Genomic DNA, 13,860 nt, shown 5'->3' with positions numbered 1-13,860 from the left:
GGGAGCACAGTGAGGAAATACTGGACCAAAGCAAGACCAAAAACCAGCCGGGAAAATTCCAAACTCTGTGTCTCCATGTCTGATGCCTTCAAGATCTCCAGCTTGTTTCAGCCTCAGCAACTTTCCCTAGGTTTCCATGCAGGAACACCCCTGCCACAATCCTGGCCTCTGCAGGTGGAGAAAAAAAGGACCACTGTGTTCTCCTTGTGGGAATGTCAATTGCTAGAGCCAATATGAAGGTCCCTAAAAAAATTAAAAATAGAACTGGAATATGGCTCAGCTGTAACATTTCTGGGTGCACACCCGAAGGAAGCTGAGTCTGAGTGCTGCAGAGATTTCTGCACCTCCGTGTTTATTAATGCACTAGTCATGATAGCCAAGACAGGGAGTCAGTGTAGTTGTATATGAACACATAGAATAAGAAAAATGTAGCTTGCATACACAATGGGTTTTATTCAACCAGAAAAGGAAGCTATGTCACTTGATAAAAAATGAATGAACTCGAGATCATGTTAAATGAAATAAGCCTGCTCAGAAAGACAAATATTTTTTCCTTTTTTATATGGAATCTAGATTTTTTTTTAGTACACACACACACACACACACACACACAATGAAGGTAGAGGGAAGGCTGTGTAGGGAGAGAAATGACCTAATGGGAAGACTGAGAGGATAACTGAGAGGAAGACAAAGTCTTATGCAGGATCTTGATTTAATAATCAATGCAGATATATACTTATGACAAAATAAATGCGGTATGGTGGCACACAACTGTAAGAGCGCTTGAGAAGTGGTGGCAAGAAGATCCGAGGTTCAAAGTAAGCTCAGTTGCCCAGGTAGTTTGAGGCTAGCCCGGGCTCCCTGGGACCCTGTCTCATTTTAAAAATAAATAAATAAATAAAAGTAAAAGATACATTATTAAGCCAGGCACGGTGGTGCAGTCCTGTAATTCAGGGGGGTAGAGGCAGGCAGATCTCTGAGTTCAAGACCATCCTGGTCTACAAAGCAAGTCCCAGACAAGGCTACACAGAGAAACTCTGCCTCAAAGAAACAGCAATAAAAAGACATTACTTCCAGGGACTAGGGAGTCCCTTTTGCAAATCCTTAGTCTCATAAATAAGACGACTCAGAAAGAAACTTAAAGGCAGAGTTTGAGAGAAAAACAACGGTAGGCACACTGAAATCTCAGCAGTGCTGGGAAGATACACACACGACAAAGTTAATGTGTTTTGAGTTAGAAAACAGCCGACTCAGGAGTGTAATTCCCCCCCCTCCTCCTCCTCTCCCTTCCCTTCCCCCTCCTCTTTCCCTCCTCCCCCCACTCCTCCTCCGGAGACAGGGGCTTCAGGAAGACAGGATGCCTGAAAGTGAGTGACTTAGAATGTTGGCCACCATCTGAAAAGGTTAAAAAAACAGAGAGGGGGAAACAGATTGCAAAGGCTTAGCATTGAGGATATGTAAGCAAATAAAATTCTTTACTTTAAATGTCATCATAAACATACAGTTCTCACTTTAAAGGGAATAAGAGACAGTTTATTCTGGAGCCAAATTTGAGTGCCTATTACTTGATTTTGACCCCCAAGTACCACTTTCTAATACGATAACAGTTTCATGAATTTTTTTGTAGGAACAGAACAAAGGAAGTTAAAAACCAAGGTATTTTTTCAATGCATTGGTGGGAAAGCAGATGGAGTTCTCATTGGTACATTTCCAAAAAGGATTTTAACCGATACTTATAAAGTAGGCCAAACATAGTGGGAAATAATGCTATTTAGGAGGCAAAAAACAGCTCAAGATAATTTGGTTCTGAATCTAAAACATTGAAGCCCTCTGAACTCACTGAAGTTTTAATCAGCCTTGTACAAGTTCACAAAACCTTGTGTTTTTGTTTTCCATTTCAGGCTAATTTGTGCTTCGTGGATATTGACAACCATTTTATTGAACTGCCTGAAGAATTTCCACAGTTCCCCAATAAAGTGGATTTTATCCAAGAGCTGTCTGAAGTTCTTCTCCAATTTGGGATTCCTCCTGAGGGCAACCTACATTGTAGTGAGAGTGCCACCAAACTGAAGAATATGGTTTTGAAAGATTTGGTTAATGACAAAAAGAATGGCAATGTCCCCACCAATAACATCAGCATGTATGAGATGCTAAAGGGCAACGAGACAATAGCCCGCCTCCAGGCTCTTGCCAAGAGGACCGGTGTGACTGTAGAAAAAATGGACCTCTCAGCTTCTCTGAGTGAGAAAGGAAAGGATTTAAAGTTGCAGTGTGAAGAGGCAGAATTGAGGGACTACCAGCTCAACGTGCAGCTTCGAGAGGTCTTTGCCAACCGCTTTGCACAGATGTTTGCCGATTATGAAGCGTTTGTCATTCAGACTGCACAGGACATGGAGTCCTGGCTGACCAACCGAGAACAGATGCAGAACTTTGACAAAGTAAAAAGAGCCATAGCTTTCCTCTTTATGATTATTAATGGCCCATATTACCAATCTTTTTAACTTTTTAAGGCAGGTTCCCCCCCCCCCCGCCCCGCTCCAGCCATTTAAGTATTTTATGGTAAATAAAATAGTTTCTCAAGAAAGCAAATCCTTGGGAGGTAAAAAGCAGGAGGCTCAGGAGTACAAGGCCATCCTCTGCTAGACAGTAAGTTTGAGACCAACCTGGGAAACTTGAGGCCCGTTTCAAAAACAAAGGAGCAAATTGACCGCTCATAAAGCTGGCCTTTGAATTGGGTATTAAGTTTCTATAATATCTGAATTTTCTGTATGTGAGCAATGCTTAAATTATAAGAAGTTGATTTTCACAAGTCTTATTCACTCTTGTTGTATGACCAAGTCTAGGAAAGTTAAGACTGTTCCTTTTCTAAAAAAATTCTCACTGACAGTTTAGTTTTCTCCCAGTGATGAAGGTCATAATTTGTTCGTGTAAAGGGAAGAACTAGTTTTATAAACCTAATTTTCATATCTTTTGTACTTAAAAGAACAAAGGAGTAAATTGGGTTTCATGACTTGGTCTAAGATTATGTTCCAAAGTTCTTACAAGAGGAGACTAGAAAATGTCACAGCTTCTTACTGTTCCGCAGAAGCTCCTTTCTAAGGTTGGCTGTATTCTGTCCAATGTTCTTCATGTACCCAGACTTCTCCAATAGGCAAAAGCACTAGAGAGGGCTATGAAGTCTTCTAGACCGCTAGCTCAGCCTCTTATTTCTGAGCAAGTATTGTTCTGTTGCTAGGCTGTGTTATACAGGAGCTCCCAAAGGAGCTAATACATCCCAAGATGCTAAATGTTTAGTTTTGGAGCATCTGACAAATAGGCATTTACTAAATATTTGTATAATATCAGTGACTGTTTTCTGATTTCATCAGATCTTTTTTCTTACAGAGGTTAATATACTAAGTGTATCATCAATTACTGGTATACTTTATGCTTAATTAAACCTGTTTAATCAAGTTTTTTAATATTGAGAAACCAGTTTTCAAATGTATTTCTGCTCTAGGGCCTGTTCTCATTTTTGTTTAATTTTTTTTTTATACTTTTTATTTAGCTTAAGAACTAATCATATATATTCATGATCTTTGGAGCACTTCTAATTCTGATTTAGGTTCATATCCTAGTACCTTGTTCATTATTACTGTCTATGTAGTTTCATACTAGAGGTGCAATTCTTTGTGTATAACCCCTAAGGAAATGAAAATTACATGATGAATTCTATAAGGCTTATTTTTCACAAAGGAAATACGCAGGGCATAGTAGTTTTGCAAGCTGAGTTCTAGTTGATTTTAAATATTTTTTTAAAAGATTTATTTATTTATTATGTATACAGTGTTTTGCCCACATGTATGCCTGCATACCAGAAGAGGGCACCAGATCTTCGTTGTGAGCCACCGTGTGGTTGCTGGGAATTGAACTCAGGACCTTTGGAAGAGCAGCTAGTGCTCCTAACCTCTGAGCTACCTCTCCAGCTCCCTGATTTTAAATCTTATAGAATGCAAGATTCTACACATCAAAAGCCAGATGTTTTTTCCATTTATTAAATGTGGGCTATATCTGTCCTATAAAATAAACTTGATGTCTACCTGTGAATAACATTGAAGGAGATGAATTGATTTCTAAAGATTGCTGAGTCTGTCTGGGTACTTGGACTTAGGTAAGTACATTTAAACTACGGAAGCCCCTGTAAAGAAGCTTTTACTAAAAGTCTACTAAATTGTTAAGCTAGAAAAATTAAATATGCTAGGAAGAAGACGGTGAGCATTGAGGTAGCTGTCCTCCCCTCTGTTTCCTTTTGGACCTGACACGTCGCATCTACACTAAAGGGTGAAAGAATGAAAAACAAAACAAAACCAGTGACTAAAGTAGGAATTCACTTAAAAGTTTGAGCTAAAGTTTTGGTTTGGTTTGGTTTTGGATTTTCAAGACAGGGTTTCTCTGTATAGCCCTGACTGTCCTGGACTCCATTTGTAGCCCAGGCTGGCCTTGAACTCACAGAGATCCCCTGCCTCTGCCTCCCACCTGCTGGGATTACAGGCATGTACCACTTGCCCAGCTGTTTGAGCTAATCTTAACCAAGATTAGAATTCCTACATACATCATACATGAACCTGAAGACCACAAAAATATGTGAGCACTTCGGATTAGAAGCAGCTGTGTTACTGCATCAGACAAGCATCAGAGGAAAGAACAGCTGTGTGTTCTTGAGGACATCCTATCTTCTCATTCTCTTTTTGCATTCAATTGTGTCAACACAGGTATAGAAGGAGTTTGTTTGAGTTAACAAGAAGAGTAAGCCTAGAAAAACGTCTTTTTTTTCTTTTAATTATTTATTATTTATACAGTATTCTGCCTGCATGTGTGCCTACAGGGCAGAAGAGAGCACCAGATCTCATTATAGATGGTTGTGAGCCACCATGTGGTTGCTGGGAATTGAACTCAGGACCTCTTAGGAAGAGCAGCCAGTGCTCTTACCCTCTGAGCCATCTTGAAGATCAAAATAATTTTACCCATAGGCACAAATACCTTGTTGTCATTTTAAGTTCCTGTGTAAACATATGCAAGTTATTGTGATATATATATATGTGCATGTATGTATGATATGTGTGTCGGTTACTCATCATGCAGACTTTTGGGAGAGGTTACCTTCCTAGGCTAGGAACAGAAGAGATTACTCACTGGGCACAAGAATGAAAATGTAATGGTAGGTGAAGTAGATGGTTGAGTGTCCAGTGTGCAGCAGCTTATCCGCCATCATTCATTAGGATGTCCTCCATACAGTGTAATGGTCATCAGGGTACTAATTTAAATCAGTTTTGAAAGGTAATACCAGTGCTAAAGCCCTAACGCTCCTAAAAATTTATAAATTTAGAGGAAAGGATAAACAGATTTGTAAGACTTTTAAAATATCAGATAACAGCTTTGTGTTATAACTTTGAAAAGTAGTAACCTTAACAACAAACTATTCAGTTTCACCTTATAGAATATTAAGGTTATGTCATGTAAGTAACAACTTCCTGATTCTCTCGTGGCAGGCTTCTTTCCTCTCTGACCAGCCAGAGCCGTGCCTACCGTTTCTTTCGCGCTTCATTGAGACACAGATGTTTGCCACCTTTATTGATAATAAGATCATGTCCCAGTGGGAAGAGAAGGACCCTCTGCTTCGGGTCTTTGACTCTCGGATTGAAAAGATGAGGTTGTACAGTGTGAGGGCCCCTACCCTGCGGACGTCGATATACCAGAAATGCAGCAGTTTAAAAGAAGCAGGTACATACACCTTTGTTAAAAAAGGAATGATCTTTCTTTATAAACTGTTGACTTTTACAACACAAAGTTAATTGTGGGGTGGAGCCACAGGGCCTCGAGACAGTTTTTTTGTGTAGCCCTGGCCATCCTGCAATTTGCTCTGTAGTTTGCTGCCTCAAACTCAGATTTGCCTGTCTCTGCCTCCCGAGTGCTGGGATTAATGATGCGGGACAGTACTGCTGGGCCACGAAGTTAATTTTCATTTTGGGACATCATAAATAATCCTAGTGTTGTCGAGAAGTGGTTTTATACTTTAGATTTCTGTGACTCCCTAGTCCTATGGACATTTATTTTCCTTTATTCCAAATAGAAAATAATAATAATAAATAGAGTTTGACAAGAAGATAAGGAATTTTGTTATTTTCTTGTGTTGGAAAAAAAATGTCAATTTCTCTCTTGCTGCTAATGTTGCCTTTTTACCTGCCACCTCTTATGTCTAGCTATTAACTTAAAATAGTAAACCCAAAAGTGGGCATGGTGATATATGCCTAAATCTTAGCGTTCAGAGGCCAAGAGAGAAGGACCAGGAGGTTAAGGCCAGCCTGGGTAGTGTAGCAAGATCTTGTCTAAAATAAAAATGAAACAAAACCAAAAGGACATCTGAGATACTGTCTGGTTAATATAACTAAAACAGTACATACTTGCTTTGTGGTACAGTTACTTATATAGTTTCATTTCTTGAAATTAAATTGCTGGATTTTTTTTTTAATTCAAATTAAAGGGTCTCTTAACCCTAACACCAGTTTTCCTCAAAGAGTGAGGAATTTTCTTGGTCTTGTCTAGTAGTGTAATATATTCTGTTAAATAAATGATCATAGTCAGCGTTTGAACCCTTCCTATGTGCCAGTCACTGTGCCGGTGTCTCTTGGACGTGCTTTTACATGTGATCTTAGTGATGGGCGTATGCACAGCTGTGTTTTGTTGCTTCATCACTGTCCTCACCCACAGATTAGGAAACAGGTTAAATAAAGGTGTGGTTCTGTAGCGAGTTATTGATGGGCTGTAGGTTGGATCACTGGTCTCTAATATCTAAAGCCTTAGTCTTTTATTAGTGGGTTTATTCATTAACAAATAAGCAAAATGTAGGGATTTCTGTAGTTTTTGTACATCTGTGCCTAGTTCCCACCCCATTCTTTGCTGAATAGAGATACATACCAAACAAGTGCCTCTTTTATTTCTTTCCAGTCAGTAAAAAGTGGCACTCTTTCTTTGAGACCACATTTCCTACTGGATAAAAGGACACAGGAAATATGTGGCTTTTTCTGCTCTGTTTTTATTGCTTGCTTACTTTTCCCTCTTTATTCGGATAGCTCAGCTATGGGAGTAATAAAGTTGTACTAGCATTTTTAAGGAAAGAAGTATTAATTGATAACTTTTATGAAGTGCTTGTACTTTTCAAAGCATTGCTCTGTTTCCATGTGTAAGGGCAATTCCTTGGAGCCCCTTCAGGAAGAGGCGGGTACCTCTGTGTTTCTAGGAACTGAGGAGACAGAACAAGTGAAGTTGTTTGCTCAAAGAATTTGACTTCCGATCCTATTGATAGTTATGTGAAACCCTCATTGGTAAAATTTCATTCCTCTTTTCCTCACAGAATTTTAAAAATGAAATTAAGTACCAATTTCTAGCTTAATGTGCCTCTGGAAAATCTTACCAGTTAAAATGCATTTTCTTTCTGCCTCTTGGAGCTTGACAATCCACTGTCACCACAGAACTTACATAAACCTCTTAAATAAAGACACTGTAGACTTAGCATGTCTGATGGTAAGATTAGGTTAAGACCATAGTTACCCCAGGAACTTAAAAACTTTTGAAAATGTTTATGGCTTCCCCATTTCTCACAGATATTAGTTTGCATTGGTACATGTAGAAGTCAGGGGACAAGTTTCAGGAGTCAGCTCTCTCCTTCCATGGTGTGGGCCTGGGATCCAACTTAGGCAGTCAGGCTTGGTGGCTCGTATCTCCTTGCCTGCCGAACCGTTTTCTGATCTGTGAGTTTCATCAGAGTTGCTTAGGAGAATGGTATGGTCAGTTACACCACTAAGGAAATTTTCTCCTTATGGGCCAGCTGTGTGTGTGTGTGTGTGTGTGTGTGTGTGTGTGTTGTGCACACCTTTAATCCCAACACTCAGAAGGCAAAGGCCGGTGAATCTCTGTGCTCTGAGTTCGAGGTTAGACTGGTCCACAGAGTGAATTCCAGGACAGCCGGGGCTATGTTAGAACACTGCCTCCCATTCTGTTGTGGGCCCCTTGTGCAGTTGCTGCCCGAATGGAAAACTTCAGTGAAGTCAGTAATCTCAGCTTTAACCTCTAATTAGCATAAAACATGCCAAGCTGTCACAGATCAAGGATCAACTTGAATTAAGATCTGACTTCCTGTTGGGTATGGTAATGCACACCTTTAATCCCATCACTCAGGAGGCAGAGGCAAGCGGATCTCTGAGTTTGAGGCCACCCTGGTCTACAGAGTGAGTTCCAGGACAGCCAGGGCTACACAGAGAAACTCTGTCTCAAACAAACAAAAAACAAAAATCTGGGTTGTTTTGTTTTACTAGAGAAGTAAATCACTTTCTTTGAGATAACCTCCAACCCCATTAAATTTAGGGTATTTTAAAATAGACATGTTGAGAAATCCTCTTTCAACTTTGACCAATTTTATTCTTGAAAAGTTCGAGGTTTTTTTTTTTTTCTTCTTTTAAGCTGGACACTTTTAAATGCCTGCTTTTTATTTCTCTCTTAATCTAATAAACACACATAAATGACTTCTACTACTAAGAATGTAACTGTTACCTAAAATGAGATAATAGCCTTCACAAAGCTCTTTGTTTTCACAGATGGTGAACTGTGAATATTTAATGCATCTTCGCACAAAGAAATAAAGGGTAGGGCAGCTGGGCTCACCTCTTCCTTCCCTTTACAGGGCCAGCTGAAGAGTGTATTGGCTACTGTATTTTTAATATTGTGCTTAGACCTATATTTTGGTTCAAGGATATTGGGATTCCCACTTAAGAAAAAATGTTTATCCTTTAACCCCAGCACTGTGAATTCCAGGAAAACCAGAGTCACTGACTAAGACCCTGTATCAGAAGGAAGGCAAGGAAGGAGGGAGATGACTTAATCATCTGATACTCACTTAACCTTTCTCTACTTCTATTTCTGATTACCTAGATGTTCATAAAACCTCTCAGAGTGTCAGGACAACTGAGTTTTCTATAGGTGCATGAGTGTATGGTGCAGTATTTTTTGTAGGGATGATACAAATTTTTAAATTTTTTAATATTTAAAATGTAAAATTTATTCTAATTTGTTATGAATTTAATTTATAGCCCAGTCAATTGAGCAAAGACTGCTGAAAATGGATCATACTGCAATCCACCCACATCTACTTGATATGAAAATTGGTCAAGGCAAATATGAGCAAGGGTTCTTTCCAAAGTTACAGTCCGATGTCTTGGCAACAGGACCAGCCAGTAACAAGTAAGCATGTGTTTTACTTAAGTGATTAGTTGGATGAAAGAGGTAAATGTTGTACTGTGTTAACTAGGCAGTGTGTGATCATTAAATATCTTTTACATCTTTTTAAGAGCACATTAATCTATTTAAATTGAATCCACACTCTTAGGCACTTGACTTTTAATTCTGTTATGTTAAAAAAAAAAGACTTTAAAGACCAGAGGTTTTGTTTTGTTTTGTTTATAGAACTGTAAATAGACACATTTGTTTTTGTTTCTTTTTTTTAAAATTTGTGTTTTTGTTACTGTTGCTGACAGGGCCTCAGTAAATAGAGTTCACTCTTGACCCCAGGCCAGCCTCAAGCACATGTTCTTCCTCAGCATTTTTTTTTTTTATTTCTTTTTATCAAGTCTCCCCCTCCCCCAACTGCTAGAGCTAAAACCCAGGTCTACATTTAAATGACTATATTAAAACACTGTCTTAGTAGTAATCAGATGTGATGACTTTTCCAGTAACCCTGACACTTGAAAGGCAGACCTAGGAAAATTGTGAGTTTAAGGACAGCCTGAGTAGCATAGCAGGTTTGAAGATAATACAGGCGAAATAGTGACCCTATGTCATAAAGCAAAGCAAACACTGCACTTAGAAATTTACTGTGGAGTTCAGTATATTCCCTTTTTAAAATGACTTAGGTACTGAGTGTTTTGCTGCATGTATGTTATGAGCACCGCATGCCTGCCTGGTGGAAATCAGAAGAGGCATGGGGTCCCCTAGACCTGGAGTTGGATGATTGTGAGCCGCTGTGTGCATGCTGGGAGCCAAACCCAGGTCTTCTGTAAGACCAACAAGAGTAACTCTGAGTTGTTGTTTTTTCCTTTTGTGACATGACCTTGTATTCCTGGACTGGCTTTAGACTTTCAATTAAATTGCTCTGAACTTCTTTTTCACATGTTTCCTATGTATTCTTTTAGAATTTCATACATATGTACTATGTGTTTTGATCATATTCACCCCCTTCTTGCTCTCCATCAATCTTCCCTGTGCCCGACACACCTCTTTGGCCAACAATTCCCCCACTGCCCCTGGTATACACACACATGCACGCACCCGCATGCACATACACTCTTTCCCTGGCTAATGTTCTCCTTGGTTTTGGTTTTGGTTTGTTTTTTCAGCCCAGTGAGTCTAGTCAGTGCTGGCAGTATGTGAAAGAGTAGGGCAGTCGGCGGAGAGAAACCGGCCCTCCCTCCCCCACTGACACTCTTCACCCAGGCAGAGCCGGTGCTCTTGTGTAGGCGACTGCAGTTAGGAAACTCACTTGTGAAATAGGCCTGTCCTGGGTGGGTGGCCGTGTTGCAGCAGTCCTCAGCGTCTGGCTCTTGAACTTCTCATTTTCTCTGTCTTGCTCTCCCTCAAACACGTTTGGGTTTTTTTTGTTTTGTTTTGTTTTTTGTTGTTTTCACTTTTTTTGTTTGTTTTTTGAGACAGAGTTTCTCTGTGTAGCCTTGGCTGTCCTGGAGCTCCCTTTGTAGGTGAGGCTGGATTTGAACTCACAGGGACTAAAGGTGTGCGCCACCACTGCCCGCTCCCTCTTTTCTACAGTGGTCCCTGGTGACAGGGTGTGGATGGACAGTCCTGGTAGAGCTGAGCACACGTCATCCTAACCCTCAGTGTCTGGAGGGGGTTGCAGATGTGCTGTGCCACACTTGTTTTATGTAGTGCTGGGGATGAGATGCCTGTTTTTCATGCCCGGTGAGAATTCTGCCAACTAAGCTATTTCTCTAGATCTCACATTTTATTTTTCTTTTACTTATAAAATGTTCTAATTGTGGGTTGGAGAGATGGCTCAGAGGTTAAGAGCACTGTCTGTCCTTCCAGAGGCCCCTAGTTCAATTCCCAGCAAACACATGGTGGCTCACAACCATCTATACCCTCTACTGCCCTCTTCTGGCATGCAGGTGTACATGCAGATAGAGCACTCATAAATAAATAAAATCTTTTTTATTCTAATTGTTTGAATCACTTTGCTATAAATGAGGTGCTGTTGTCCTAACAGGTTTTGTTTCCCTTTGATAGCATCATAGTTTCCATTCGTTCATTTGCTGAGTATTGGCGACACCACTAGTGTATATGCAGACTGTCCTGGTTAAAGATGCACAGTGAATCAAGCTTGGTGCTACATTCCTGTAATCTGATCATTTGGGTAACCGCCAAATTCAAGGCCAAGCTGGGCTACATAGACTGTTTCAGAGGAGAAATTATTTAGCAATGAAATGAACATAGCAAAAACAGTAAAACATTTTCAGTCACAAGAAAACAGCAATAAATATATAGGTATATATGATCTATATCAAGCAAGGTGGCTTACACTTATAATCCTAGCACCAAGAAGTCTGAGCCATGAGGAGCCCGACTTCAAGAACAGCCTGAGCTACACAAGTATGAGGCTAGAGACCCCTGAGTACCTTTTTCAAATAATAATAAATAATAAAATAAGCAGTGAAGGAAAACAGAGCACTTAGGAGGGAGGAGTGCTGGTTTCAGTGACAATGGCCCCACATACTCAGGGGCTGGCATGCCTGGACGTGAGGCTGTGTTGGAGGAAGTGTGCCACAGAGGTGGATTTAGAGGGCTCAGAAGCTGAAGCCTGGCCCAGTGTCACCCCACTTCTGACTGATCCAGATGTAGAACCCTCCACTCCTTCTCCAGCACTGTGTCTGCCTGCATGCTGCCGTGCCTCCTGCCCTGATGATATAGGCCTAAACCTCTGAACCTATAAGCCAGCCCCAATGAAATGTTTATAAGAGTGCCGTGGTCATGGCGTCTATTCACAGCAACAAACACTGACTAAAACAAAGGGTTTCAGTTTTGGAATCTTATAGCCATGTTTTTTTGTTTGTTTGTTTTTTTAAGATTTATTTATTTTATGTATATGAGTGTTCTATCTACATTTAACGTCTACCAAAAGAGGGCACCAGATCTCATTATTGATGGTTGTAAGCCACCATGTGGTCGCTGGGAATTGAACTCATGACCTTTGGAAGAGCAGACAGTGCTCTTAACCGCTGAGCCATCTCTCCAGCCCTAGCCATGTTTTTTTTACTTTTAACTGTATTTATAATCATAAGGTTACCCACTTTCACTAAGCTTGAACATTACATTTCAGGCAGATTTTTTTCTAGAAGAAAAAAAAATCTTGGATAAGCAGAGCACAGTGGTACACGCCTGTGATTCCGATACTCAGGGAGGCAGAGGCAGGGGGATCGCCATGAGTTTGTGGCCAGCCTGGTCTACAAAGCAAGACCAGGACAGCCAAGGCAACACAGAGAAACCCTGTCTGGAAAAAAAGAGAAAAAAAACAACTCAGATTTAAGCTTATAAATATTCAGTCAACTGTTACCAAGGATTTAATATACAGGACAAGGAGTCTGTAGTATTTCTTCAACTGTGGTCAGCATTGGTAAATTTATGCTTAATAGATGAGGTTTAATATTGGCTATAAAATAATCATTTAGTGGCGGCTGGAGAGATGGCTTAGCAGTTAAGAGTACTTACTGTTTTTCCAGAGGACATGGCTTCAGTTACCCGCACCTTCGTGGCAGCTCACAACTATCTGTAACTCTCATTTGAGCAGACTCAATACCGTCTGGCATCAGTGGGCCCCAGCACACATGTGGGTACACATGCAGGCAAATCATCCATATACATAAAATAAAATTTAAATTTAATTTTTAAAAATTACTGAAGACCAGGAATGTATGGGCTCCATAGTAATTTTCTTCCCCTCCCCCCAGCAGATTTTATTCACAATTTAGGGATATCATACAGTACACCCTGATCACATACTTCCATTCCTCCCCGGTCCACCTTCCCACCTTTTCACACACACACACACACACACACACACACACACACACACATGTTATTAAAAAAATAAATCGTGGAGAGGAGAGGGAGGGAAACTGCAGTTGGGGTATAATATATGAGAGAAGAATTTTTGAAAATAATCCTTTTTAAGTGAAAAATTAAATTTATTTCTTTTAGGACACTGCACTTACATTGTTATAAATTAAAGACTTTGAGAATATTCTCTTTGCTAAAAATACTTACCTATAATACTTGCTTGGAACACAGCAAGGAGGCTTGTATACATCTGACATAAGGATCCACTTGAATTAAGATCTGGCTGCTTGTTGGGCATGGCGGCACATACTTTTAATCCCAGCCCTGGGGAGACAGAGACAGGCAGATCTTTGTGAGTTCAAGATTAGCCTGGTCTACAGAGTGAATTCAGGGATGGCCAGAGCTACACAGAGAGACCATGTCTCAAACATAAAAATAAAAAACAAACAAAAATAGAAGGCTGAATTGTTATTGTGTGTGTGTATTTAGCCTTTAGTACCAGCATTTTAAAATTTCAACTTTTTATTTACGTTTTTAATGTCTGTGTGTGTGTATGCCTGTGGAGGCCAGAAGTGAGCATCAAATCTGGGAACTGGAGCTACAGGTGGCTTAACGGTGGGCAGCATAGATGCCGGACCCAAACTCAGGAAGAGCAACCTGTGTCTCTCCAGTCCCCAATCTCCATTTTAAAAAGTGTTAATTGAGGTG

General features: G+C 40.2%; 1 protein-coding gene across 2 annotated transcripts in view; it reads left to right on the top strand.

The window, feature by feature from the left end:
• The window catches only part of Dennd5b (DENN domain containing 5B), a 125,164-nt gene that overhangs the window by 67,696 nt on the left and 43,608 nt on the right, over nt 1-13,860 (top strand). For both annotated transcript variants that reach the window (XM_021636450.2, XM_021636449.2), the window contains 3 exons: nt 1,902-2,438; nt 5,529-5,760; nt 9,123-9,273. In XM_021636450.2, coding sequence (XP_021492125.1) covers nt 1,902-2,438; nt 5,529-5,760; nt 9,123-9,273 — 920 coding nt within the window. The remainder of the gene's footprint in view (nt 1-1,901; nt 2,439-5,528; nt 5,761-9,122; nt 9,274-13,860) is intronic.

Source organism: Meriones unguiculatus, chromosome 5, assembly GCF_030254825.1.
Source record: "Meriones unguiculatus strain TT.TT164.6M chromosome 5, Bangor_MerUng_6.1, whole genome shotgun sequence".
Lineage (NCBI taxonomy): Eukaryota > Metazoa > Chordata > Mammalia > Rodentia > Muridae > Meriones > Meriones unguiculatus.
The sequence above is the reverse complement of the archived record's forward strand: the minus strand, read 5'-3'. Positions and strand labels throughout refer to the sequence as shown.